This window comes from Musa acuminata, chromosome BXJ3-3, assembly GCF_036884655.1.
Source record: "Musa acuminata AAA Group cultivar baxijiao chromosome BXJ3-3, Cavendish_Baxijiao_AAA, whole genome shotgun sequence".
In the NCBI taxonomy this organism is placed as follows: Eukaryota; Viridiplantae; Streptophyta; class Magnoliopsida; order Zingiberales; family Musaceae; genus Musa; species Musa acuminata.
In genome coordinates, this window is record NC_088351.1 from 28928897 (window position 1) to 28954040 (window position 25144).

Sequence of the window (25144 nt, forward strand, 5' to 3'; positions counted from 1 at the left end):
TGACTTTGAATCAACATCTTAATGTTATTTTCTAAGTATTTTCATTATGATGACCACTTAAAAGATTAAAAAAAATATCATTTTTATCGATGATTAGTACAAAGAGGATGTAAATAAATTTTGATTGTTTAAGATTATTTGGTTTGGTTGCATCGATACATTCTTTTAATTAGTTTGCAAAAATCGATCGATTCTAAATCCAATTACCATATTTTTTTACTTAGTTTGGTGGACTAATTGATGTTGACCGGGTCAGCCCTCCATCATCCTAGTATATATGTTGACCGGTGGAGCTACTTTGACCAAGAAAACATGATGAGTTTGTGACATATGAGTTGTACCCACTCAATATCAATGTCTATATCTAACTATACTTACAAGTAAAGTTATTAATATTAATTGATGATTGGATAAAAAATCAGAAACTAAATCGCCAATTCATTTATTAGATCATTTTTATTGATAAACATTGATAAAACAGCTGACAAGATATATATATATATATATATATATATATATATATATATATATATATATATATATATAAGGTGTTTGTTAGTTTTGCTAGTAAAGGCTTTAGTGATATATTTATATTGCATATAATTTTAATTAAATTTATAAGTAATAATATTTTTAATTAAGAATATAGTTCCATTAGTGATCCAATGATCCAAAATTTGAGCAGTCCTTCATTTTGGCTTTGATATATAATTAACTATACATGCAAAGACATAGGTTTTAATCAAATATTTGAGTCAAAGTTGTGGCAACATAAATCTTAAGGGATTATAAAAAAGAAGAATTGGGAGAATAATATAGCCAAAAGAGATGTGAAATCCCCATCAGTAAGAAAAAGTATACCCTTCAGAAATTAATTCCCCATCAGTAAACTTGGACTTGGCATCTGCATGAGGGTGGAGAAAGGGAGATAGGCTACCTATCTATCTCCATTCCTATAGATGCCATACTTGCACGCCATTAGAGTCACCAAGTTCAGAAATCAAGACCAAGTAAGCATTTTTACTTGTCTTACCCTTCCTCGAAGACCACCCACCTGGAAATTTCATGTCCCTCACCTAACTCGGTGCAATTGCTATTCCATCTACTTTGGACCTGTGGAAACTATAAGAACATACTGTACAAAAACAGTACTCGGTACGTATCTGGAAAGCCATTTGCCGGTTTGATCGATGGTGCATTTAGAATGGTTACTGTACAAATACTGACGTCCGTGGTCTGGTTATTAGAAGAACTGCCTGCCATTTTGGAGAGAACAAGATTAGAGTGTGTGTTGAAGAGAACAAGAATAACCATATATATATATATATAACATGGAGGACCACAGTACTGATACGGATTAATGAGCCATCTGTAACTTCTCTCCATGTTAATGTATGAAGCATTTGAGACTCGTTCATCACGAAATGATAGGATGAAACTGCTGTGCTTAGTTTAAATAAGGGTGTATTGGCTTGCACAAATCTCAGTGATGGACAATATTAGGTACTATTGTTGTAGTTTGATGTTGGCATGCGTGCATGTGTGATGTGGGGGGAGACTTTGTTAAAGGAGTGCAGTCGAGAGGGAAAGATGGATAGATAGATAGAATGCTAATTCCCTCTTTGTCGTGTAAAACTAACAAAAAGGACTTCCCATCCAAAACCCTAATTTCTTCGTAGCTGTTACTGTCCTTCCTCCGGCCTCTCATCCTTTTTCTTCCAACGCCTGCTGTGCGATCACCTTCTTGTCGGGGAGGGGAAGTTCTTCTTGGGGTGATGGGATCGTCCTCCAAGTCGGCTGGTGGATCAGACGAGGGGAGGCGTGCATGCCTGCGCGGGCACTGGAGGCCAGGAGAAGACGAGAAGCTGCGGCAGCTGGTGGAGCAGTTCGGACCGCAGAACTGGAATTCGATTGCAGAGAAGCTGCAAGGTAGATCAGGTGAGTCGATCGACGCAGCAGTTCTACTGCCCTACTGTTCTCGCAAGGGTTCGATCATCATAATAAGCTTAGTAATCTTATGGTTTAATCCCATCAAGCTTCCACTTGCTCTCTCTCTCTCTCTCTCTCTCTCTCTCTCTCTTCTGTGATGGCGTCTGTGTCATGTTTCTCTTTCCCTTGCGTTCTAAGAAATGGGTTAACTCAAAGGTCATCATCCTCCACCCTCGGTGCAGGAAAGAGCTGTAGATTGAGGTGGTTCAACCAACTCGACCCCAGGATCAACAAGAGGCCCTTCACGGACGAAGAGGAAGAGAGGCTCCTCGCGGCTCACAGGATTCATGGAAACAAGTGGGCGCTGATCGCACGCCTCTTCCCCGGGAGGACCGACAACGCCGTGAAGAACCATTGGCATGTCGTCATGGCTCGACGGCGCAGAGAACGATCCAGACTGTTCAACATGACAACTTCATTCTCGGTCCCTCACAAGGGCACCGCTACTACCACACAACACCCACAGTTGCACACTAGAAAGCTCTTGGGAATTGGGAGCGGCACTTCAATGCTTCCATGGGAGTTCAGTACCTTCGGTAGTTCCAAGCTCCGCAGCTGGTCCTTTCACCCTTACCATCTCACGTACAGAAGCTTAGCGGGGGATGCTAATTGCGACAGGGTGACTCCTCGTTCCGTCAAGCTTTCTTCCCTGGGACATGGATACGGAGATGAGGCACCTAATTCAAGTGAGACGAATCCTAGCAACGAGCATGGTGGGGATGACGACGGATCCTTGCAGCGCGATGGCGTTCCCTTCATAGATTTTTTGGGCGTTGGAATAACTTCTTGAATCTGATGAAGGAAGTGAAAGATGATAAAGGCAGGAAGTTGGATCGTTTGGTCAAACGATGGATATCTTTTTATGGATGTGTGGAAGTAATATATGAAACTTTACTTGTTAACCTGACATGATGTAACGAATATTACTTGATGGAATTTAAGGAATCGATGCCAACGTTGCGAGCTTTGTGTTGTCTGAGTCTGACATACACTTTATAAATACGTGCGATGAAGAAATGTTGAAATAGGGAGGCCTTATTTTCCACTTGGAAAATGTTGGAATATGCAACATTTGATGTATGTATGTACATATATTATCACAGAAATTGATGTGAGGTCATCATCAGTACTGTATTGTTCGTCTTTAACATGGATGATGAGAGTTGAAGTGGTATTAATATTCTTCTCGCTTTGTAAAGAAAACACTACTTACGATAGCTTTATTAAACCTATATTTATCATTGTTCTAAAATAAAATGGCTGAGAAAATACAATAATATTGTTTTGCTAAAAGTTCAGGAGGGTTATGATGGACTTGAATTTGGGCTCATATCTCCATTAGACTAACAGTTTCGGCTACAAATACTATGGGCTCTTCCCGAGCCCAAATATCAGAACTTATGTTGGGAGATTAATTAGGACTGTTTCATCAAATTGTTGGCTAGATTTATTATCATTATCTTTTTAAGAAAAAAAAAAAAAGTTATGACAACCTCGTAAAGCATTTCTAAATTTACCCGAATTTGAACCTAACTAATATGGGCTATACTAAATCATTTCATTAATAATTTAATTTTAAAGATTGTAAATAGTTTCAGTTTTAAAAGTGTTAGTGAACCTTTGTACCGTGGCTGAGGTGCCAGCACGGTTCGGTCCCGTCCCAGATGCGCAAGATCGCCCGCGTGGATACTCGGGCAGCGGAAATCGTTGTCCAATTGGGTCGAGCTCGAACCTTGCTTTTGGAACACGAGGGTTCCCCTTTGATTAGTCGCTTCCTTTCCCATTGCTTGACTCCTACACAGAGGTCAGGGTTGGGAGGGAGATTTGTCGACTCGACCCCTCTGAAGATTTAGTTAGAATTGAGTGAAAACGAGAAAATCCTCCTTTAGCGTTGGCCCGACTGTTACGAACGGTCGTCGCGCACTCGCAACAACTCCGTTCAACGAATCGTTCGTCGCTAACACCTACATGTACAGTTGCTTGACAGTATGTTTTCTCTTAGTTTTGGGTCATTTTTCTTGTAAAAATATAAGTTCGAACAAGCTGCAGCATTACAAAGTGACCACTCACCGAACCAAGTAAAACTGCCCCAAAACAGCCCAAAACAGCTTCGTTTTTGCGTGTCGCGGGCTGATTTCTGGAATCTGCCTCCGCTCACCAAAACGTCAGCCATCTCAGCCCCTTTGAACCCCCCAGGTGGCACAGGACTGGATGGGGCTTCGGATATATACCGGGCGTTGAACACTCTTTCGCAAGTTCGCACGTTGCCTTGATGGGAACTTGTTATCGTGCCCGGGACCAGGTGAGCAGCTGTTTGTGGGCTTGCAGCTATTCATTCAACCTTCTAAAGCCCTTGTTTTCCCCCTCTCCCTCTTTTCTCTTGTGCACGCAAGGTGCTCGCTGAATTGCTTGTAAAGCTTCCCCTTTTCGCGAGACTTCGAGACTTGTCCGTTGCTCGTTCTTTCGAACTAATCAACTTTCTCTTTTTATAGGTCATTCGGGACCTACGAGAGGTTACAAGTGGGCTGATCCTTACGGAGCAATATCGCAAGGGCGAAGCACGACTTAGGCAATGCAAGCTAAGTTTGCGTCTTTGCCGCAAGGGTGACTCGCGACTTAGGCAACGCAAGCTAAGTTCGCATCTTTGGCTGCAAGGGTGCCTCACGCCTTAGGCAATTCCAGCTAAGGCCGTGACATTGTGGTATCAGAGTGGGCAAGCACTTCGAGCGAGCAGTGAACGAACTTTGCAACTTCGCCATGGCAAAGCATCGTGGTGAATCAAGCAAGACGGGGCAAGCCGGACCCTTGCCCCAAGCAGCCGTAGGTGGGCTGCATGTGCACACTCGTTCTCATGCTGTTGGAGCCGCTCAAGAGGAGCGCGACATCAAACATGATGAGCGAGAAGTTGGCTACTCTCTGCGAGTGGAGGAAGCGCAATCTGGAGCGCTAACTGGGAAAAAGAGTCACAAGGAGAGACTCACAAAGGCGGAAACCCGCCTGGAAGTTCTTGAAGCGAGCATTAAGGAACTCTACTATGGCCAACAAAGGCTTGTTGGGGTAGAGAGCTCGCAAGAGGAAGCAGAGTCCAGGATCGATAAGGTCGAGGCCCTAGTCGACCGACTATCTGATGACACCAAAGACTCCGTGCAACACTTACAAGATGTTGTGGCGGAACTCACTTCAAAGGTGGCCATGCTCATAAGAACACTAAATGCAGGAGGAAGCAACACCCGCGTTGCACCGCCACAAAATTTGAGGGCACCCGAGCCTCATGGATATGGAGGGGCCAGAGATGCCAAAGAGCTCGAGAACTTTCTATTTGACATGGAACAATACTTTCGAGCTACAAGGCTCGATTCTGAAGATACCAAAGTTTCTATAGCAACAATGTATCTGAACGGAGATGCAAAACTTTAGTGGTGAATCCATTGGGAGGAAATCCAACAAGGTCGGTGTCAAGTCGACACATGGGAGAACTTGAAGCGGGAGTTGAGAACTCAGTTCCTACCGGAGAACACAGAGTTCGTCGCAAGAAGGAGGTTGAGACAACTCCGCCAGAGTACCACCATATGAGACTATGTGAAATAATTTTCTACACTAATGCTGGACATACAGGACATGTCCGAGAAGGACAAGTTGTTCAGATTCCTCGATAGTTTGAAGCCATGGGCTCAATAGGAGCTAAATCGAAGGAATGTTACCGATGTGGTCGGGGCAATTGCTGCTGCAGAAAGGCTCACCGACTTTGTTTCCTCTGAAGACCCAGGAAGAAGGAAACAATCTTCAGGTAATCGTCCTCTAAAACATTCTCGGGGGAAGGAGCTCGGGGGTAAGCAAAAGAAGAAGAGTTCCTACAAAGGGCCAAACCCGAAAGGCAAGGCCTCAAAACCTGGAGGATGTTTCTTGTGCGGAGGACTGCACATGGTGAGGGAGTGCCCACAAAAACAAGCACTCAATGCTTTGATGACTTCCATCCACCCCCCTTGATCGGACAAGGGCAAAGATGTTGCTCTTAGTTTGAGCAGTTCTGAATCCAGCAGCGACGACGAGGAGTCGCAAGGACCCCGAATGGGAGCAATGCGTTTGTTGAATGCTATGCGGGGTCAAGTGGGGAAGAACATGAAGACAAAGTTACAAAAAGCAGGAAGTAGTGAGCTGATGTATGTGGACATCAAGCTAAATGGCCAAACGACCAGTGTAATGGTGGACACAAGCGCTACCCACAACTTCATAGCCGATCGAGAAGCACAACGACTTAGGTTGATCTTGGAGAAGAGCCCAAGCCGAATGAAGGCGGTGAACTCGGAGGCCAGATGAATCTCCGGGTTGGCGAAGAGAGTTCCCATCAAAATCGGGACATAGAGAGGGAACACCAACATGATGGCCGTGCCACTGGATGACTTCCAAGTGATTCTTGGAATGGAGTTTATGCACGCGACGAAGTTGGTGCCGATGCCGTTCTTGAACTCCCTATGTATGATGGGAGGCGATGACCCCTGCGTGGTTCCTGTCTCTCGGAGAGGAACCAAGGAGCCCCAACATATATTGGCATTACAACTGAAGAAAGGGGTGCGAAAAGGCGAATTGACATTCGTGGCTACTATGAAGCTAGAGCCACTCAACGAGAAGGCCATTCAAGAACCTGTTGTAGTGGCGAACGTCTTGAAAGAGTTCAAGGACGTTATGCCACCCGAGTTGTCGAAGACTCTTCCACCACGCAGAGGCGTGGATCATAGCATCGAGTTAGAGCCAGGAGTGAAGCCTCCAACGAGACCACCCTACCGCATGCCCCCGCCAGAGTTGGCAGAACTCAGGAAGCAGTTAGGTGAACTGCTAAGCGGTGGTCTCATCCGTAGCTCTAAAGCACCTTTCGGAGCTCCAGTTCTCTTCTAGAAGAAACAAGATGGGAGCCTCCGATTATGCATCGACTACCGAGCCCTCAACAAAGTGATAGTGAAGAACAAGTATCCCATCCCGCTCATTGTGGGCTTGTTCGACCAATTGGGCAAAGCTAAGTATTTCTCAAAACTCGACCTTCGGTCAGGGTATTGGCAGGTGTGCATTGCTGAAGGCGACGAAGCGAAGACTACCTGTGTGACCAGGTATGGAGCGTTTGAGTTCTTGGTGATGCCTTTCGGCTTAACCAATGCTCCGGCCACATTCTACACTCTCATGAACCAGATATTCAAGGAGTATTTGGATAAGTTCATGATCGTCTACTTGGATGATATCGTCGTCTACAGTCAAACGCTCGAGGAGCACGTCAAGCACATTCGGACGATTTTCAAGGTTCTCAGGGAGAACACTTTGTTTGTGAAAAGGGAGAAATGCTACTTTGCTCAAACTGAGATATTATTCTTGGGACATCGAATCGGTGATGGCTCCATTCAGATGGACAAGTCGAAGGTGCAAGCGGTTGCGGAATGGCGAACTCCAAAGAAGGTGCTAGAGTTGAGATCCTTCCTTGGTTTCGTCAATTATTATCGACGCTTCATAGCGGGATATTCGAAGCATGCAACCCCACTGACGAAGTTTCTAAAGAAGGAGCAGCCTTGGAAGTGGTCTGATAAATGTGAAATAGCATTCCAAGATCTGAAGGTTGCTGTTATGGAAGAACTAGTACTCAAATTTCCAACTATGAGGAGCCTTTTGAAGTCCATACAGATTCTTTGGACTTCGCTATTGGGGGAGTACTCATGCAGGAGGGTCATTCGGTGGCCTACGAGAGCCGCAAACTCAACGAGACCGAGCAGCGGTATCCAGTGTATGAGGAGGAGATGACAGCAGTGATCCACTGTCTACGAGTTTGGCGACACAATCTCCTCGGATCGCGATTTGTGCTAAGGATGGACAACATCGCTCTGAGCTATTTCTAAACTCAGAAGAAGCTCTCCCCAAAGCAGGTGCGTTGGCAGGACTTCCTGGCTGAATTTGATATGGCAATGGAGTATAAGCCTGGGAAGGCAAATGTCGTGGCCGATGCATTGAGTCGGAAGGTGGAGCGTGTGAATGTCGCACAATTGGAGGGCGGAAACCAAGCAAGTCAGTTGCACTCCAACTTCCTTTCTAGAATCAGGGATGGACTGTATAGTGACCCCCAGGCAGTTATCCTAATGTAGCTCATCAAAGAAGGCAAGACATAACAATTTTGGGTCCAGGAGGGACTCGTTTACATAAAAGGAAATAGGGTTTATGTTCCCCGAGTAGAGAATTTGAGACGTAAACTCTTAAAAGAGTGTCACGATTCCCTTTGGGCTGGACACCAAAGTATTCACAGAACGTTGACTCTTGTGGAGAGGGCCTTGTACTGGCCGAAGATGGGGACTGATGTGGAGGAATATGTTTGAACATGCCTTGCTAACAAGACAAGGTAGAGCAGCGGAAGCCGATGGGACTTTTGGAGCCATTGCCCGTACCAAAAAGGTCGTGGGAGAGCATTTCCTTGGATTTCATATCAAGCTTGCCACTTGTAGGGAGACTCGGATTAATACTCGTGGTGGTCGATCGGTTTTCAAAGTATGCAACTTTCATTGTTGCTCTCCTACATTGTTCAGCAGAGGAGGCGGCCAAGCTGATGATGAAGGATGTGGTGAAGTATTGGGGAGTCCCACACAATATCATTAGTGATCGAGATGCTCGGTTCCTGGGACGATTTTGGACCGAGCTATTCAAATTGTTGGGGTCGAAGTTATACTTCTCTACAAGCCTCCACCCCCATACGGATGGCCAAACTGAAAGGATAAACTCGCTCCTGGAGCAATATCTCCGGCATTACGTGAGTGCCAACTAACGAGATTGGATGAAGCTGTTGGACATTGCCCAATTCTCCTACAACTTGCGGCGGAGCTCTGCATCCAATAAGAGCCCCTTCGAGATCATCACAGGACAACAACCGTCGACTCCGCACACCAAGACAATTGGGTATACTAGGAGTAGTCCATCAGCCTATCATTTCACAAAGGAGTGGCATAGAAATGCAGATATTGCGCAGGCTTACTTGGAGAAGACGACAAAAAGGATGAAGAAGTGGGTAGATTGGGAAGGCGACCGCAAGAGTTCAAAGTTGACGATTTGGTGTTGGTAAAGTTCTAACCGGCATCACTCCAATTCTTTAGGAACAAAGTCCACAAAGGATTGGTGCGCAAGTATGAAGGGCCCTTCCCAATTATCAGCAGGGTAGGCAATGTCTCTTACAAGTTGCAGCTGCCGGCATGGTTCAAAATTCACAACCTTCTTCATGCCAGCAACCTAAAAGCCTACCACTCGGATCCGCAAGATGCTTCCCGAAGTGTTCCAACTCGGCTACCTCCCATCACAGCCTTGTTGAATCTCGTATTTTGATGATGAAACCACTTGATATATGTTTATGATTTAATCTGCGTTTTGAGTAACGCAGGATGCTTCGATCAGGATGAGACAATTAAAGCAGGAAAATCATGTTGTGCCGAAGGAACATGTCAGAAGATTGGACGTCGGGCCGGTGGATCGGTCGACGTATCGACAGAAGGCTTCGGGCCGTGGACTCGGGCATCGGGCCAAGAAGAGCGGGTATTGTGCCAAGGATATCGGAGTTGCAGAGTCAACTGGCCGATTGGGCAATAGGCTGTAGAAGAGGACGATGCGCCGAAGAATCGGACGAAGCGTCGAGGGACCAATGACATGTCGGACAACTTGGTTAATTGCTTAGGATTAATTGTCTCGATCGAAGTTTTGATTTGTTGTGCAGGATTAACTACGATGAGAGTAAGACAAGCAACAGGTGTTGCGCTGGAGTCAAGATCATGATCACGTTGGGAGTTCGAGAGTTCGACGGAAGTTCGGACGGTCGTCGGAGGTTCAGCGAGAACAGATCCGAGAAGTCCAGAAGCTTGCCAAGCGAAGCTCGTCGGAACTCGCCAAGTGGATCGTCGCAAAGTCCAGGAGTATGCCGGATGTCCGCAGAAGGATCACCGAGGGTTTATCGGATGATCGACGGAAGTTGGCCGGAAACTCGCCGGAAGAAGCGATTGACGCATCGGAGCAAAGCTGCAGAAGTTGTCTTAGAGTTAATCGTAGTTAGCATGATGATTAAGCTTGAAAATGGGAGGTGATCCCATTAGCTTAATCTTGGGGCAATTGGGCCCCTGAAAAGATTCAAATTGGGCCGAATGGAGTGAACCATTCGGACCCTGATTGCACCAGGAGGTGCAACCGCCAGGGCTGCGAGGCTGGGAGGTGCAACCGCCCCAGCCAGGAGGTGCAACCGCCAGGGCTGCGAGGCTGGGAGGTGCAACCGCCCCAGCCAAGAGGTGCAACCGCCCAGAGCTCAGTCTTCGAGCTAGACTGGGCGGTGCAACCTCCTCTGTCAAGAGGTAGCACCGCCAGAGCTCAAGTTTCGAGCTCTGCCAGGCGATGCAACCACCGAGCTCAGTCTTCGAGCTCTGGCAGAGAGGTGCATCAGCCTGAGCTCAGTCTCGAGCTCTGCCAGGTGATGCAACCACCGAGCTCAGTCTTCGAGCTCTGGCAGAGAGGTGCATCAGCCTGAGCTCAGTTTCGAGCTCTGCCAGGTGATGCAACCACCGAGCTCAGACTTCGAGCTCTGCCAGGCGGTGCAACCACCAAGCTCAGTCTTCGAGCTCTGCCAGGTGATGCAACCATCGAGCTCAGTCTTCGAGCTCTGGCAGAGAGGAGCAATCGCCTGAGCTCAGTCTTCGAGCTCTGCCAGGCGGTGCCACCTCTCCAGTCAAGAGGTGCAACCGCCTGATCCCAGAATTCTGGGATTTGATCGATTTGATCGTTTTGAGCTCCAAATTTGAACTGGGTAGGGGCCTATAAATACCCCACCCATTCAGCACTGAACAGATACAGATCCACACCGAATTCTTGATCTTTTCAGTGATTCTAAGAGCTCAAATTTGTGTAAAGTCCTAAAGTTCTCCTCCTTCTGTTCTTCAAGTTTTGAGTTGTAAAGAGAGGAGAGAAAGGATCTGTAAAGGTTGTCTCCTGAGCCTGTCAAAAGGAGAGAAACTGTAAAAGGGCAGTTAGCCTTCGCCCATTGAAGGAAGGCAGCTAGTTGACGTCGGTGACCTCGTCGGAGGAGGAAGCCAAAAGTGGAGTAGGTCAAGACTGACCGAACCACTCTAAATCTCTGGTTTGCTTTTACCTTGAGCACTTTATCATTACTGCAAACCTCCTACATTGCTACTGCCCTCTGCGCCTTCACGAACAAGTTTCTAAGCTCTGATCTTTCAGAATCTGCATTCAAACGTAAATCGTGTTTTCGTACGATCTTCACACTGAAGTTTTCGCTTACATTCGGATTCCATTTATAACTGCAAATTGCTTTCTACGTAAAACACTTTTCAAGGTTCAAAACTGCTTTTAGACGCAAAACTACATTTAGACGTAAAATTGCGTTTAGACGCAAAACTGCGTTTAGACGTAAAACTGCGTTTAGACGTAAAACTGCGTTTAGACGCAAAACTGCGTTTGGACGTAAAACTGCGTTTGGACGTAAAACTGCGTTTGGACGTAAAACTGCGTTTGAACGTAAAACTGAGTTTAGACGCAAACTGCGCTTAGACGCAAACTGTGCTTAGACGCAAACTGCGCTCAGACGCAAACTGTGTTTAGACGCAAACTGCGCTTAGACGCAAAACTGCGCTTAGACGCAAACTGCACTGTGATTCTGCTTTTATATCGAAATCGATTTTTATCGGACGAACGCAGCTTTCGGTTTTTAAATCGCTGTAAGATTTCCGCTGCACTAATTCACCCCCCCCCTCTTAGTGCTCTCGATCCTAACAAGCCTCCTACGAGAAGCGAGTTAAAACCATTCTGGCGGATCGCAAGATAAAGCTACCCAACGGAGCTGAACACACAGAGTACTTGGTGAAGTGGCGAAAGCTTCCTCGAACTGAAGCCAATTGGGAGCCTGAAGACACCCAGCGACATGAAGAAGAAATCATTAAAAACTACCAACAAGCGTCGACGAGGGCGTCGACAGTTTAAGTGGGGGAGAATGTCACGAACGGTCGTCGCGCACTCGTAACAACTCCGTTCAACGAATCATTTGTCGCTCACACCTACATGTACAGCTACTTGACAGCATGTTTTCTCTTAGTTTTGGGTCATTTTGCTTGTAAAAATGTAAGTTCGAATAAGCTGCAACGTTACAAAGCGACCGCTCACCGAACCGAGCAAAACAACCCCAAAACAGCTCCGTTTTCGCGTGCCGCGGGCTGATTTCTGCAATCTGCCTCCGCTCACCAAAACATCAGCCATCTCAGCCCCTTTGAAAACCCCGAGTGGCACAGGGCTGGATGGGGCTTCGGATATATACCGGACGTTGAACACTCTTTCGCAAGTTCGCACGTTGCCTTGACGAGAACTTGTTGTCGCGCCCGGGACCAGGTGAGTGGCTGTTTGTGGGCTTGCAGCTATTGGTTCAACCTTCTAAAGCCCTTGTTTTCCTCCTCTCCCTCTTTTCTCTTGTGCACACAAGGTGCTCGCTGAATTGCTTGTAAAGCTTCCCCTTTTCGTGAGACTTCGGGACTTGTCCGTTGCTCATTCTTTCGAACTAACCATCTTTCTTTTTTACAGGTCCTTCGGGACCTGCGAGAGGTTACAAAGTGAGTTGATCCTTGCGGAGCAATATCGCAAGGGCGAAGTGCGACTTAGGCAACGCAAGCTAAGTTCGCGTCTTTGCCATAAGGGTAACTCGCGACTTAGGCAACGCAAGCTAAGTTCACGTCTTTGGCCGCAAGGGTGCCTCACGCCTTAGGCAATTCCAGCTAAGTCTGTTGGTTGGCAGAATCTTGCCTTATAAAAGCCCCTTTCCCCTTCTCCCCCTTTGCCTACCGGTCCTTGCTAAGTCTATTCCTGCGCTTTGGCTCACCTCTCCCATTGTCCTCCTTGGTCGGTAAACATCTCAGGTCGGTCAAGATGTCTCCTTCCTCCTCTTCTTCGTCTTCTTCCTTCTATTCCTCTTCTTCGTCATATGGTAGGTTGGAATCTAAGGTTGTATGCCAACCTCGAGTAGCGGTCTATCGTCAGGTGGGGCATCTCCTATGAACAAGAAGGTCGCTCGGGCCCTCGAAGTCACGAAATCTATATACAACTTTGACTCCATCATAATTGTGGCGTGGTTCGGCCACATTAGGGATCGTTACAGTATCATGACCGAATATGAGGTATATGCCCCTCAGTCTGGACAATAGGTCCATGACCCATTCTCGGATGGGTTTGGACTAACTCTTGATGCCCTCGAGGCCGGGCTTAGGTTTCCTCTATTAAGATCGGAGCGGCACTAAGAGAGGGGGGGGGTGGGGGGGGGGGGGGGGGGGGGGGCGGGGGCGTTTGAATTAGTATAGCGGATTAAAAATTATAAGTTTGAAAACAAATTCGTAAATGCGAGGAGATTTTGATTCGATAGTAACTTGAGTAAAGTGAGAAGGTGAAAACGAAAGCTCGCTGTAGTGTAAATAACAATTTCATAAAGGTAAGTACTCACACATTCAAGGAACACATAATTTAAAGTGGTTCGGTCAAATGACCTACATCTACTTGCGAAGCCTTCTTCGATGAGGCTCCCAACTTCCACTAGCAAATCACTTTGAAGGAGAAGGACAAATACCCCTCTTATAACCTTTTACAAGTGGTTCACACTCTTACAAATTTTCAACAAAAAGGAAGGAGGTGAACACTCAAGCAATTGAAAACAAGGCTTGCTAAAGACTTTGCTAAGGCTTTTATCTCAATCTATTGCTTCTCAAAGGTTGTGTTCTCTACTGAGAATTGAGGGGTATTTATAGGCCCTAAGAGGATTCAAATTTGGGCTCCAAATTTTAAATTCTCTTGGGTTCTCGATGTTGGCGATGCCACCGTCTGTCAGTGTCTGACACTGACAGTGTATTGGCTGTGCCACCGCCCGACCTCTCGAGTGCTGGGCAGTGCTACTGCCTAGTCCAGCGGTACCACCGCCCGATCCTCGGGTTCTGGGTGGTGCCACCACCTAGACTATTTTAGCTCACTGGTTGGGCTCCAAACTTGGCCCAAACCAGTCCGAACTTGGGCCCAATTGGCCCCTAACCGGATTATAGGATTAACCCTTAATCCTAACCCTAATTATATGTAAACTACAAAATTAAGACATGGTCCTAAGCAAGTTTTTAACCGGCAACGTCGAGTTTCCTTCCAGCGAGCTTTTCGGCGAACTTCTGACGGACTTCCGATACACCATCGGATTTCTTCCGACGGACTCCCAGTAGGCTTCCGGTCTTGTGGCGAGTTTAGCGAGTCTTTGGCAAGTAGCTGAACCTTCTCGATGATCTCCGCGAACCTCCAACGATCTCTTCAGCGGACTTCCGAAAACTTCGGCAAGTCCCCGATTCCTTCTCGGTTGGTTCCGGCAGCACTTCCGATGAATCTTCGGACTCTTGGCAGACTCTCAAACACCCATCGAACTTGACTCCAGTAGACTTGCTTTATGTCTTCAAGCTATCATAGTTAATCCTGCATAAGTAAAGCAAAACTTTGATTTAGACAATTACTCCTAAGCAATCAAGTTGTCCGGCGTGTCATTGGTCCCTTGACGCTTCGTCCGATTCTTCGGCGCATCGTCCTCTCTTGCGGCCTATTGCCCAATCAGCCAGTTGACTCCGCAACTCCGATATCCTTGGCGCAATACCTGCTCTTCTTGGCCCAATGCCCGAATCCATTGCCCGAAGCCTTCTATCGATACATCGACCGATCCACTAGCCCGACGTCCAATCTTTTGACATGTTCCTCCTCCATAACATGATTTTCCTGATTTAACTGTCTCATCCTGATCGAAGCATCATACGTCACTCAAAACATATTAAATCATAAACATATATCAAGTGGTTTCATTATCAAAATATGAGATTTAACATCCTCTACGCCCGGTGATTGTGGCTTGTTTCTCTTTGTGGTGGATCTCGCCATCTCAGATGGCCCCAAACTAATGAAGATATATGGTGGCCTTCCTCGGAGAATGCCAAGGAGCAGGCATCACTCCGACCCGATCCCCTTTTTTTTATCCTTCTTCCGTCTTTCCAAGGGGACGGGCAGCAATTTTCTATCTCGCGATGGTTTTAGGGTGAGTGGGGCGCCTTCCAATAATAATAAAGGGTGGAAAAGGCGTTACTTTTTTGTTAGCTATAGTCGGGGGTGGGGTTTTAGCCTCCGATGGTTGGCTCGAGTGATAAAAAATAGCTACCCTGGGTTGTCTAACGACGAGTATGAGCAGCTTGGGTGCTTGAAGGAGATTCTTTTTACCTCCCAGGTTGTTATGGGCATGACAGAGGAGTGGTTGGTCGAGGCAGGTCTTAGTCCAGCTCCCCGGGGTATGGCTCGGGCCAATCCCCTTTTCACTAGCTGCTTCACCATTATTTTGCGCTACTGACAATTGTTTAATTTCTTGAACAGATATGGTCAATGCCCTCGCCAAGGAGAGCCAAATGGCTCCTGAAAGAAACAAGAAACTCATAGAAGAATACAAGGAGTCACACGGGTTTTAGCTCAAGTTGCAGAGGTCGCGACAGGTCACCTACGAATATGGTGTTAGGAACAAGTCGACACTAAGAGAAAGGGTGGGGGTGAATTAGTGCAGTGATAAAAACAACGTCGGTTCTAAAAAACTTTCATACAATTAAAACCGATCTCGGAAAGATAGCTTGAAACTGAACGTGTACGGAAATATATTGAAAGCAGTACGTAAAGTAGTTTGCAGTAAAGTAAATTGCTAAAAAATAGAAATGTAAACCAGAGAAGAACACGCCAATTTTATAGTGGTTCGGTCGTCGTGACCTACGTCCACTCCACCGATTCCTCTTTCGTCGAGGCCACCGACATCCACTATCGGTCTTCCTTCAATAGGCAAAGACCAACCACCTTTTACAGCTCTTTCTCTTTTTACCAAGTTTAGGAGATAACCCTTACACCCCCACTTACTCCTCTCTGAAACTATTCTAACACTTAGAAAAGGAGAGGAGTTCACACAAGATTATAGCAGCGTTTCTTTCTTTTTCACTCTCAATACTTGTATTATTTAACCAGGGATGAGAGGGGTATTTATAGGTTTCAAGTTGATTTAAACTTGGAGCCTAAAAAGATCTCATCCCAGGTTTCCTGGGTACTGATGGTACCACCGTTGTTACTGGGCGGTACTATCGCCATTGGTTTGTCACTAGGCAGTACCACTGCTTGACAAGGGCGGTACCATTGCTGGCAGCATTCATTGCCGGCGGTACCACTGCCCAAAAATCCTGGGAAACTGTCTCCCAGGTGGTTCCACTGCCGGTTGGGCTTTCAGTATCGTGATTTTGAATTGAATCCGACCTAAACCAACCTAACTTCGGGCCCAGTTAGATCTTAACAGAGTTGATAATATTACCTCCCAAATCACACTCCAATTATGTGCTAACTATGAAATTTAAGACATTTACTAAGCTAAATAAGTCTGTAAGTCTAGGTTTCTTCTGGTAATCTTTTGACAAACTTCCGATGATCTCTCGGTAATGTTCCGGCGGACTCTCGGCAAGCTCTTGGACTTCATGATGATTTTCATGGCGAGTTCCGACAAGCTTCTTTGGCAAGCTCTAGGACTTCTCGAACTCCCAACGAAATCTCATTCTTAACTTCGGGACTTCATTTTGCTTTATGCCTTGCTTTCATAGTTAATCCTGCACACATAAAAACCAACTTCGATCTAGACAATTATTACAAAGCTTGAATCATGTTATCCGACATGTCATTGGTTCATCGACGCTTCGTCCGATTCTTCGACGTATCGTCCTAAACCTTCTGCCGATAGTGTCATGTTGTTTTCTTCCACGTGGCTGAAGTGAATGATTAAAAATGTTGATTGCAAAGAGTTCCGACAAGCTTCTTTGGCAAGCTCCAGGACTTCTCGAACTCCCAACGAAATCTCGTTCTTAACTTCGGGACTTCATTTTGCTTTATGCCTTGCTTTCGTAGTTAATCCTGCACACATAAAAACCAACTTCGATCTAGACAATTATTACAAAGCTTGAATCATGTTGTCCGACATGTCATTGGTTCATCGACGCTTCGTCCGATTCTTCGACGTATCGTCCTAAACCTTCTGCCGATAGTGTCATGTGTTTTCTTCCACGTGGCTGAAGTGAATGATTAAAAATGTTGATTGCAAAGAGGTAATAAATAAGAAGTTAATCCTGTGGCTGCTGGGATTCGAGCCCAAGTCTCCACGGCCACAACGTGGAATTCTAACCACTAAACTACAGCCACGGTGTCTTATTTGGTATTTTTGCATTAAAATTTTTTATTTCTAATAACTACCAATGTATCACAAATAACCAAAAATTAAGAATATATAAAGCTTACATACTTTACGTAAACAACATATTGCGTCCAACCATTGACTAAATGGGATCAGTCAACATAACAAGAATGGCGCCATCAAAGCACACGATAATGCATGTCCTACAGAGATACCCTAATGCGATCGTATGACTTTGAGTCTCCTGCTCACGAATACGTTAGATTGTGGCACACTCAAAGAAGCTACCCTATCCAACACCTCTCTTATAGACCTGTTTAGGGAGCTCAGGCACACACTTCTATCACCATCCTTCAAGAACAAGACGAAGACGTTCCGCGATCATCCCCCTAAAATCATCATGTCCGCTATGACAGCTCGAAGCCCCAACCGGCGGAACCCATTGCTCAGTTATTCCAATAAGACATTTATCAAGCATTCAAGTATTTTTGATGCAATATATTTTATATATTTTCATCAATTTATCATATTTTGATATTATTTTTCTTCTTTTGTCATCAAAACTTTGCATGAAGAAGAGGAATGGAAGATAATGAGGGAATCCATTAAGAATCAAATTTATGAAATGATTTGAATCAAGTCAAAATAAGTTTCATTAAATCATACTTCAATTAAAAAAAAAGAAAGAAAAGATTCATGAAAAGGATCAAAATATTCATATGAAACCAAATCCTCGTTCTTACAAGTGATCCTCTCGTACTTAAAAATTCATAAAAATTCTTTCACGAGAAGAGTAAGAAAGAATTCATAAAAAAAAACAATCATATAAAGGATAAAAGAAATTCCACTAATAAACCTTCGTAAATCTCGTTTCTCATTAAAAATTCATAAGAGTCAAATCCGTGAAAGACCATGCATTCCGAATGGACCAAACATCACACTAATTTAAAAAAAATTGTCAAAGTGAAGGGACTAAGTGTATAAACACAATCATTAAGTTTGTAAGAAGTAAATTTGATACCAAGTAGATTGATATTTTGGATTTCATGAAAGTCTTATTTAAAGAATCGATAAAGTTCGAAAAAGATATACATCAAATTCATACATTCGGATAAATGATCATCCCTAACTCTCTTCTAATAAAATCAAAATATTCTTCACTTAAAGGTTTTGTAAAGATATCGACTAATTGATGTTTCGTATCAATAAACTCTAAGATTACATCATGATTATCGACATGATCTCGTATAAAGTGATGCATAATGTCAATATGTTTAGTTCGAAAGTGTTGAATAAGATTTTTCGTTAAACAATTGCACTTGTGTTATCATATTTTATGGAAATGTTCTTAAGGTGAATCTTATAATCTTATAATATATTTTCCATCCATTCAACTTGTGCATAACATGCACTAACCGTAAAATATTCGGCTTCGGTTGTAGATAGTGCAACCGAGTTTTGTTTCTTGGAAGACTAAGAAACAAGTGCATGACCTAAGAATTGACATGTTCCAGATGCACTTTTTCTATCTAATCTACATCCAGCAAAATCCGTACAATCATAAGCAATTAATTTGAAGTTTTTGGATTTTGAATACCATAATCCTAGATTAGTGGTTCCTTTAAGATATCTAAGAATTCTTTTAACTACTTTAAAATGAGATATCTTAAGATTAGATTGAAACCTATTATACAGTCTTATACTAAACATGATATTCGGTCTAGTTATGAGGAGGTATAGTAAACTACCTATCATACCTCTATAAGCATTTTGATCAAAGCTTTCTCCACTTTCGTCAATGTCTAACTTAGTGGAGGTACTCTTAGGAGTGTTGATAGTTTTTGAACTATCCATATTAAATATTTTTAGCAAGTCTAAAGCATATTTTGTTTGACAAAGAAAAATATCATCACTAAGTTATTTAATTTGTAAGCCTAAAAAGAAAGTTAATTCATCCATTAAACTCATTTCAAATTCTTGGTTCATAATTTTGGCAAATGATTCGTATAAAGATTCATTAGTAGAACAAAAAATAATATCATTAACATAAATTTGAATAATAAAAAATTATTTTCAAACTTTTTAATAAATAATGTAGTATCGACCTTGCCTTTAGAGAAATTATTTTGGATAAGAAATGAGCTAAGTTTCTCGTACCAAGCCCTTGGGACTTGTTTCAATCCATAGAGAGCTTTAGTCAATTTAAACACATGATTATAGAGATTATCATTTTCAAATCCGGGAGGTTGTTCAACAAAAACTTCTTCAGAAATAAAGTCATTAAGAAAAGTACTTTTAACATCCATTTGAAATAATTTCAAGTTATTACTACTAGCATAGGCAAAGAGAATCCTTATGGCTTCTAATCGTGCCACAAGAGCGAAGGTTTCTTCATAGTCAATACCTTCTTCTTGGTTGAAACCCTTGGCCGCTAATCTAGCCTTATTTCTAACCACGATACCAAATTCATCTTACTTGTTTCTAAAGACTCATTTAGTACCAGTAACTAAATGGTTATTTGGCCTTAGAACAAGCTTCTACCTCATTTTTCTCAAATTGATTCAACTCTTCTTGCATTACTATAACCCATTAATCATCTTTCAAGGCCTCATCAATGCACTTAGGATTAATTTGAAAAAGAAAAGCGGTATTGGTACAAAAAATTTTAAGAGAAGAACGAGTGTGAACCCCTTTTGATGTGTCTCCTATGATCAACTCCATAGGATGAGCATCTACATACTTCCATTCCTTGGGTAAGGATGTTTCGAAAGAAGATGCATCCATGTTACTATTTGGAGGAGAGGGTTCATTTAAATTCAAAGCATCAAAATCAAGATCATTATCAATCTTATTTTTCTTAAGTTCGGAAACTTTATCAAAGACAACATGAATAAATTCTTCTATAACGAAAGTTTTTTGCTAAAAATACGAAATGCTTTAGAAATAGAAGAATAACCAAAAAAAAATCCTTCATCAGATTTTGCATCAAATTTTCCTAAGGCATCTTCTTCATTCAAGATAAAATATTTACAACCAAAAACTTTAAAATATGAAACATTAGATTTTTTTATTATTCTACAACTCATAAGGAGTTTTGGAAAGTGATGGTCTTACTAGAACCTTATTCATGACATAACATGCCATATTTATAGCTTTATTCTAAAAATATTTGGGTTGGCTATGTTTGTTTAGCATGGTTCTTGTTTTTTCTTTGAAGTTTCTATTTTTTTTCTACTATTCCATTTTATTATAGATTTCTTGGAGTAGAGAAATTATCGTTGTATTTATTAGATTCACAAAAATTTTAGAAATCATGGTTTTAAATTTCTCCACCGTGATCACTCCGAATTGATGAAATCATAAAGTCTTTTTCATTTTGAACAAGTTTACAAAACTTTGAAAAACACCTAAAGCAATCATATTTGTGTGTCAAGAAGTATATCCAAGTGTATCTACTATAATCGTCCAAAATTACAAAGGTGTATTTGCTACCTCCTAGGCTTGATGTATCGATTGGTCCAAATAAATCCATATGGATCAATTGCAATGGTATTGAGGTGCTTATTTGATTCTTTGGTTTGAAACTACCTTTTATTTGTTTTCCTAGTTCACATGCATCACACACATTGTCCTTCACAAACTTAATGTTAGGAATATCTCTAACAAGTTCTTTAAATAAGATTTGAGAGATTAGTTTCATGCTAGCATGACCTAATCTCCTATGCCAAAGCCAAGCATCGTCATTCAAAATTAAAAAATATATTTTATTACAAAAATTATCAATGTCAATAGTGTACACATTATTTTGTTTTAGCACAATCATAGAGGAGTTTTTGTGTGGTTGTACAATAATGCAAACATTGGATTCAAATTTAATGACATATCCTTTATCATATAATTGATTAATGCTCAAGAGATTGTGCTTTAAACCATCAACCAACAATGCATCTTTAATCAACAAGTTAGATTTGTTACCTATGGTTCCTTTGCCAATGATTTTACCCTTGTTGTTGTTTCCGAATGTGACATACCCTTCGTCTAGGCTAGTGAGCTTAGAGAATTGAGATGGATCTCCGGTTATATGCCTTAAGCATCCACTATCAAGGTACTATCTCTTGCTCCTAGCTTGTGATGGTAGACATTTCTACAAAAAAAAAGGATGATTTTTCCTTTAGGAACCCAAATCAATTTATGTGAACTATATCTCTTAAATGGATAATTTGTATGCAACATGTCCGGGTTTACAAAAAAAATTGCATTTGGTGTGAGGTGATATATGCAGGGTAGGGCTTTTAACAAAGATGGTTGGATTTTGGTGAGAGTTACTCACAAATCTAATTCCGTCTCTTCTATGAACGTGATCCTTATTGGCAAGGATCATATTCAAGGACTTGCTACCAACTTCAACATTGACAACCATACTTGATGGTGCTCAAGGCAAGTGAGACGCTTGGTAAAGGACGAGACAATGCAAGGTGGAATGAGTTGCTCAGTGACTGAAAGAGTTGTGCAAAACTCACAGAGGTGAGGGGAATTGCTAACTCGAAGAATTCGATACTCATGCATGGGCTTGTATGTGGATGATAGAATATTCGCGGCCATCCCAAGGTGATCGAAACTCGGCGCCATGGAGCATTGAAACTTTCTTTTCGGCATATGAAGGATACGTCCGTAGGAGGCTGAAGCGTGCAACAGGTTCAACACGTTGCTAGGCCTTGAGTGGTGCAGCGGGGGTTGTATTGACGCGGAGTCGCAATCTAGCAAGTGCATTTGCTGGAGGCAGAACAATGCATAGTTTGTTCAGCAAATCAGAGTAGTCCGAAGGGGATGGTGGTCTTCGAAACTTTCAGAGAGAAAGAAGCGAAGAGAGATGTTGCTAAAACGGAACAGTTATCCAAGAGAGATAGATCCTGGTTTCTCCAAAGAGAGAATCATATGCAACGGACTACACATGTTGAGTACCTCAACAAACAACAACTCCATGAAGCTCAATGGACCGAGCAAGCGGCAAGGAGTTGCCGTATGATCTCGCTTGAGAGAATGCATTGGTGGATGCATTGCGACATCAAGTGAGGAAGCAACCCAAAGCAACACAAATGAAGACACACTTGGAGTCGATATGGAGATCGAACTTAAGGGAGGGCTGACCCGTGAAATGGTGGGTGCGAGGGCCACTATCAACTCAATGCAAAACGAGGAGCGGAGCAACTTGGGTGTAACTTGGTGAAGTACCCAAGCTGCATGAAGGGAGCCAGCATAGAAAATGGCACATGGAGCGGAGGCACAGAGCTTTCCATAGACAGAGGTCAAGGATATGAACTCTTGCAGAGGCGAGAGCAGGATCATGTTATTCCATGGGTCCTTCATTCTGACAGAGCGGACTCATCTTGTATAGTGCCAAAGACGAAGAGAGCTTCTGGGCACATGCACTTTATCTCGGAGAAGCATTTGATGGAGGAACTAAGGCGACTCAACTTGCGAAGGTGAAGTTGGGTTCAGAAGGCCTTGGTACGGGGCAAGAGGACACGGAGGCGGGTACTCTCGAAGAATATGCCACAGTGTTGCCATTCAAGTTGCCATGAAGGAAGTGGTGCACAGCGGAGATTGTACTGGTAGGGGCAGAGGCCCAGGATCTAGACAATGGTGCACTAATTACAGCAAAGTCGGTGGACTTCGGGAGCTACTATGTGACGGACTGTCCTAGAGCGATGCTTCATCTAGGTGTGACCTAAGAGCGGGTGGATGAAGGTCGATTGCCAAGGGAGCAAACAAAATCGAAGGTAGAATAGACCCTGCGATGTATTGGCAGAGGCCACACATGGAGGGATCATAATTCGAGTTCATCCCACAATGATCATAATGCAATAGAGATGTCACCAGGGGACGACATATGTTGAATCTCATATTTTGATGATGAAACCACTTGATATGTGTTTATGATGTAATCTGCGTTTTGAGTGACGTAGGATGCTTCGATCAGGATGAGATAATTAAAGCAGGAAAATCATGTTGTGTCGGAGGAACATGTCAGAACATTGGACATCGGGCCGGTGGATCGGTCGACGTATCGATAGAAGGCTTCGAGCCATAGATTCGGGCATCGGGCCAAGTGTTAGGATCGGAGCGACACTAAGAGGGGGGGGGGGGGGGGGGCGGGGTGAATTAGTGCAATAGATTAAAACTTTGTAAGTTTAAAAACGAATTCGTAAATACGAGGAGATTTCGTTTCGATAGTAACTTGAGTAGATGAAAACCAAAAGCTAGCAGTAGTATAAATAACAATTTCAGGAAAGTAAGAACTCACACATTCAAGGAACACACCAATTTAAAATGGTTCGATCAAAATAACCTACATCCACTTGCGAAGCCTTCTTCGAAGAGGCTCCCAACTTCCACTAGCAAATCACTTTGAAGGGGAAGACAAATACCCCTCTTACAACCTTTTACAGTGGTTCACACTCTTACAAATTTTTAACGAGAATGAAGGAGATGAACACTCAAGCAATTGAAAACAAGACTTACTAAAGACTTTGCTAAGACTTTTATCTCAATCTATTGCTTCTCAAAGGTTGTATTCTGTGCTAAGAATTGAGGGGTATTTATAGGCTCCAAGAGGATTAAAATTTAGGCTCCAAATTTTAAATTCTCTTGGGTTCCCGATGCTAGCGGTGCCACTGCCTATCAGTGGCAGTGCCACCGCTTGTCAGTGTCTGACACTGACAGTGTATTGGCGGTGCCACCGTCGGACCTCTCGGGTGTTGGGCGGTGCCACCGCCTAGTCCGATGATACCACCGCTCGATCCTTGGGTTCTGGGTGGTGCCATCTCCCAATTTGGCGGTGCCACTGCCTAAACTATTTCAGCTCACTAGTTGGGCTCCAAACTTGCCCTAAACTAGTCCGAACTTGGGCCCAATTGGTCCCTAACCGGGTTATAGGGTTAACCCTTAATCCTAACCCTAATTACATACAAACTATGAAATTAAGACATAGTCCTAAGCAAGTTTTTAACCGACAACATTGAGTTTCATTTCGACGAGCTTTTCGGTGAACTTCCGGCGGACTTCCGATACACCCTCGGATTTCTTCCGGCGGACTCCCAGCAGGCTCCCGGTCTTGTGGCAAGTTCAATGAGTCTTTGGCAAGTAGCCGATCATTCTCGGTGATCTCTGTGAACCTCCGACGATCTCTCAGGCGGATTTCCGAAACTTCGGCAAGTCCCCGATTTCCTCACGGTTGGTTCCGATAGCATCTCCGATGAATATTCAAACTCTCGAACACCCATCAAACTTGACTCCGGTAGACTTACTTTATGTCTTCAAGCTATCGTAGTTAATCCTGCACAAATAAAGCAAAACTTCGATCTAGACAATTCACGGCCCGAAGCCTTCTGCCAATACGTCGACTGATCCTATGGCCCGATGTCCAATCTCCTGACATGTTTGCTCCGGCCCAACATGATTCTTCTTGCTTCGATTATCTCTCCTTGATCGAAGCTACCTGCGTCACTCAAAACGCATATCAAATCATCAACACTATCGATTGATTTCATTACTCAAATCTTGAACATTTCATTGTTTAACTTCGTCACGTTTTCGGTAATAAAATTTATAAAAATCTATGCAATCCACACTAATTCCGAATGCTTCGCTCCACATATATGAGTTTGGAATATTTATGACTCTATTTATTATAAAAAATTTCTTTCAGGCTAAGTAAATGCTAAAACACATTTATAAAAAAAAGAAAAAACAAAGGAATATTGTCACTCTTTGACAAGGCAGATGGAAAAATTAAAGAGCTTCATAAGATTTTGGATTTAAACATTCGATTGGATAGGGTCATGTTGTTTGCTTCCACGCGGCTGAAGTGAATGATTTAAAATGTTGATTACA

General features: G+C 43.5%; 1 protein-coding gene and 1 non-coding gene across 2 annotated transcripts; one reads left to right on the forward strand and one right to left on the reverse strand.

The window, feature by feature from the left end:
* The first annotated feature begins 1610 nt into the window (after positions 1-1610).
* LOC135632871 (transcription factor MYB117-like) lies at positions 1611-2935 on the forward strand. Its single transcript, XM_065141709.1, has 2 exons — positions 1611-1938; positions 2172-2935. The coding sequence occupies exons 1-2, from the start codon at positions 1776-1778 to the stop codon at positions 2777-2779; spliced, it is 771 nt and encodes a 256-aa protein (XP_064997781.1). The 5' UTR covers positions 1611-1775; the 3' UTR covers positions 2780-2935.
* Positions 2936-17187: 14252 nt separating this feature from the next.
* On the reverse strand, positions 17188-17259 carry TRNAH-GUG (transfer RNA histidin (anticodon GUG)). Its single transcript has one exon. It is a non-coding gene; the product is annotated as a tRNA-His (tRNA).
* Between the last annotated feature and the right edge of the window lie 7885 nt (positions 17260-25144).

Coding starts and splice junctions, on each gene's coding strand:
- LOC135632871 (XM_065141709.1), top strand. CDS start 1,776: ATGGGATCGTCCTCCAAGTCGGCTGGTGGATCAGACGAGGGGAGGCGT. Junction 1,939..2,171: donor GAAGCTGCAAGGTAGATCAG/GTGAGTCGATCG, acceptor CCCTCGGTGCAG/GAAAGAGCTGTAGATTGAGG.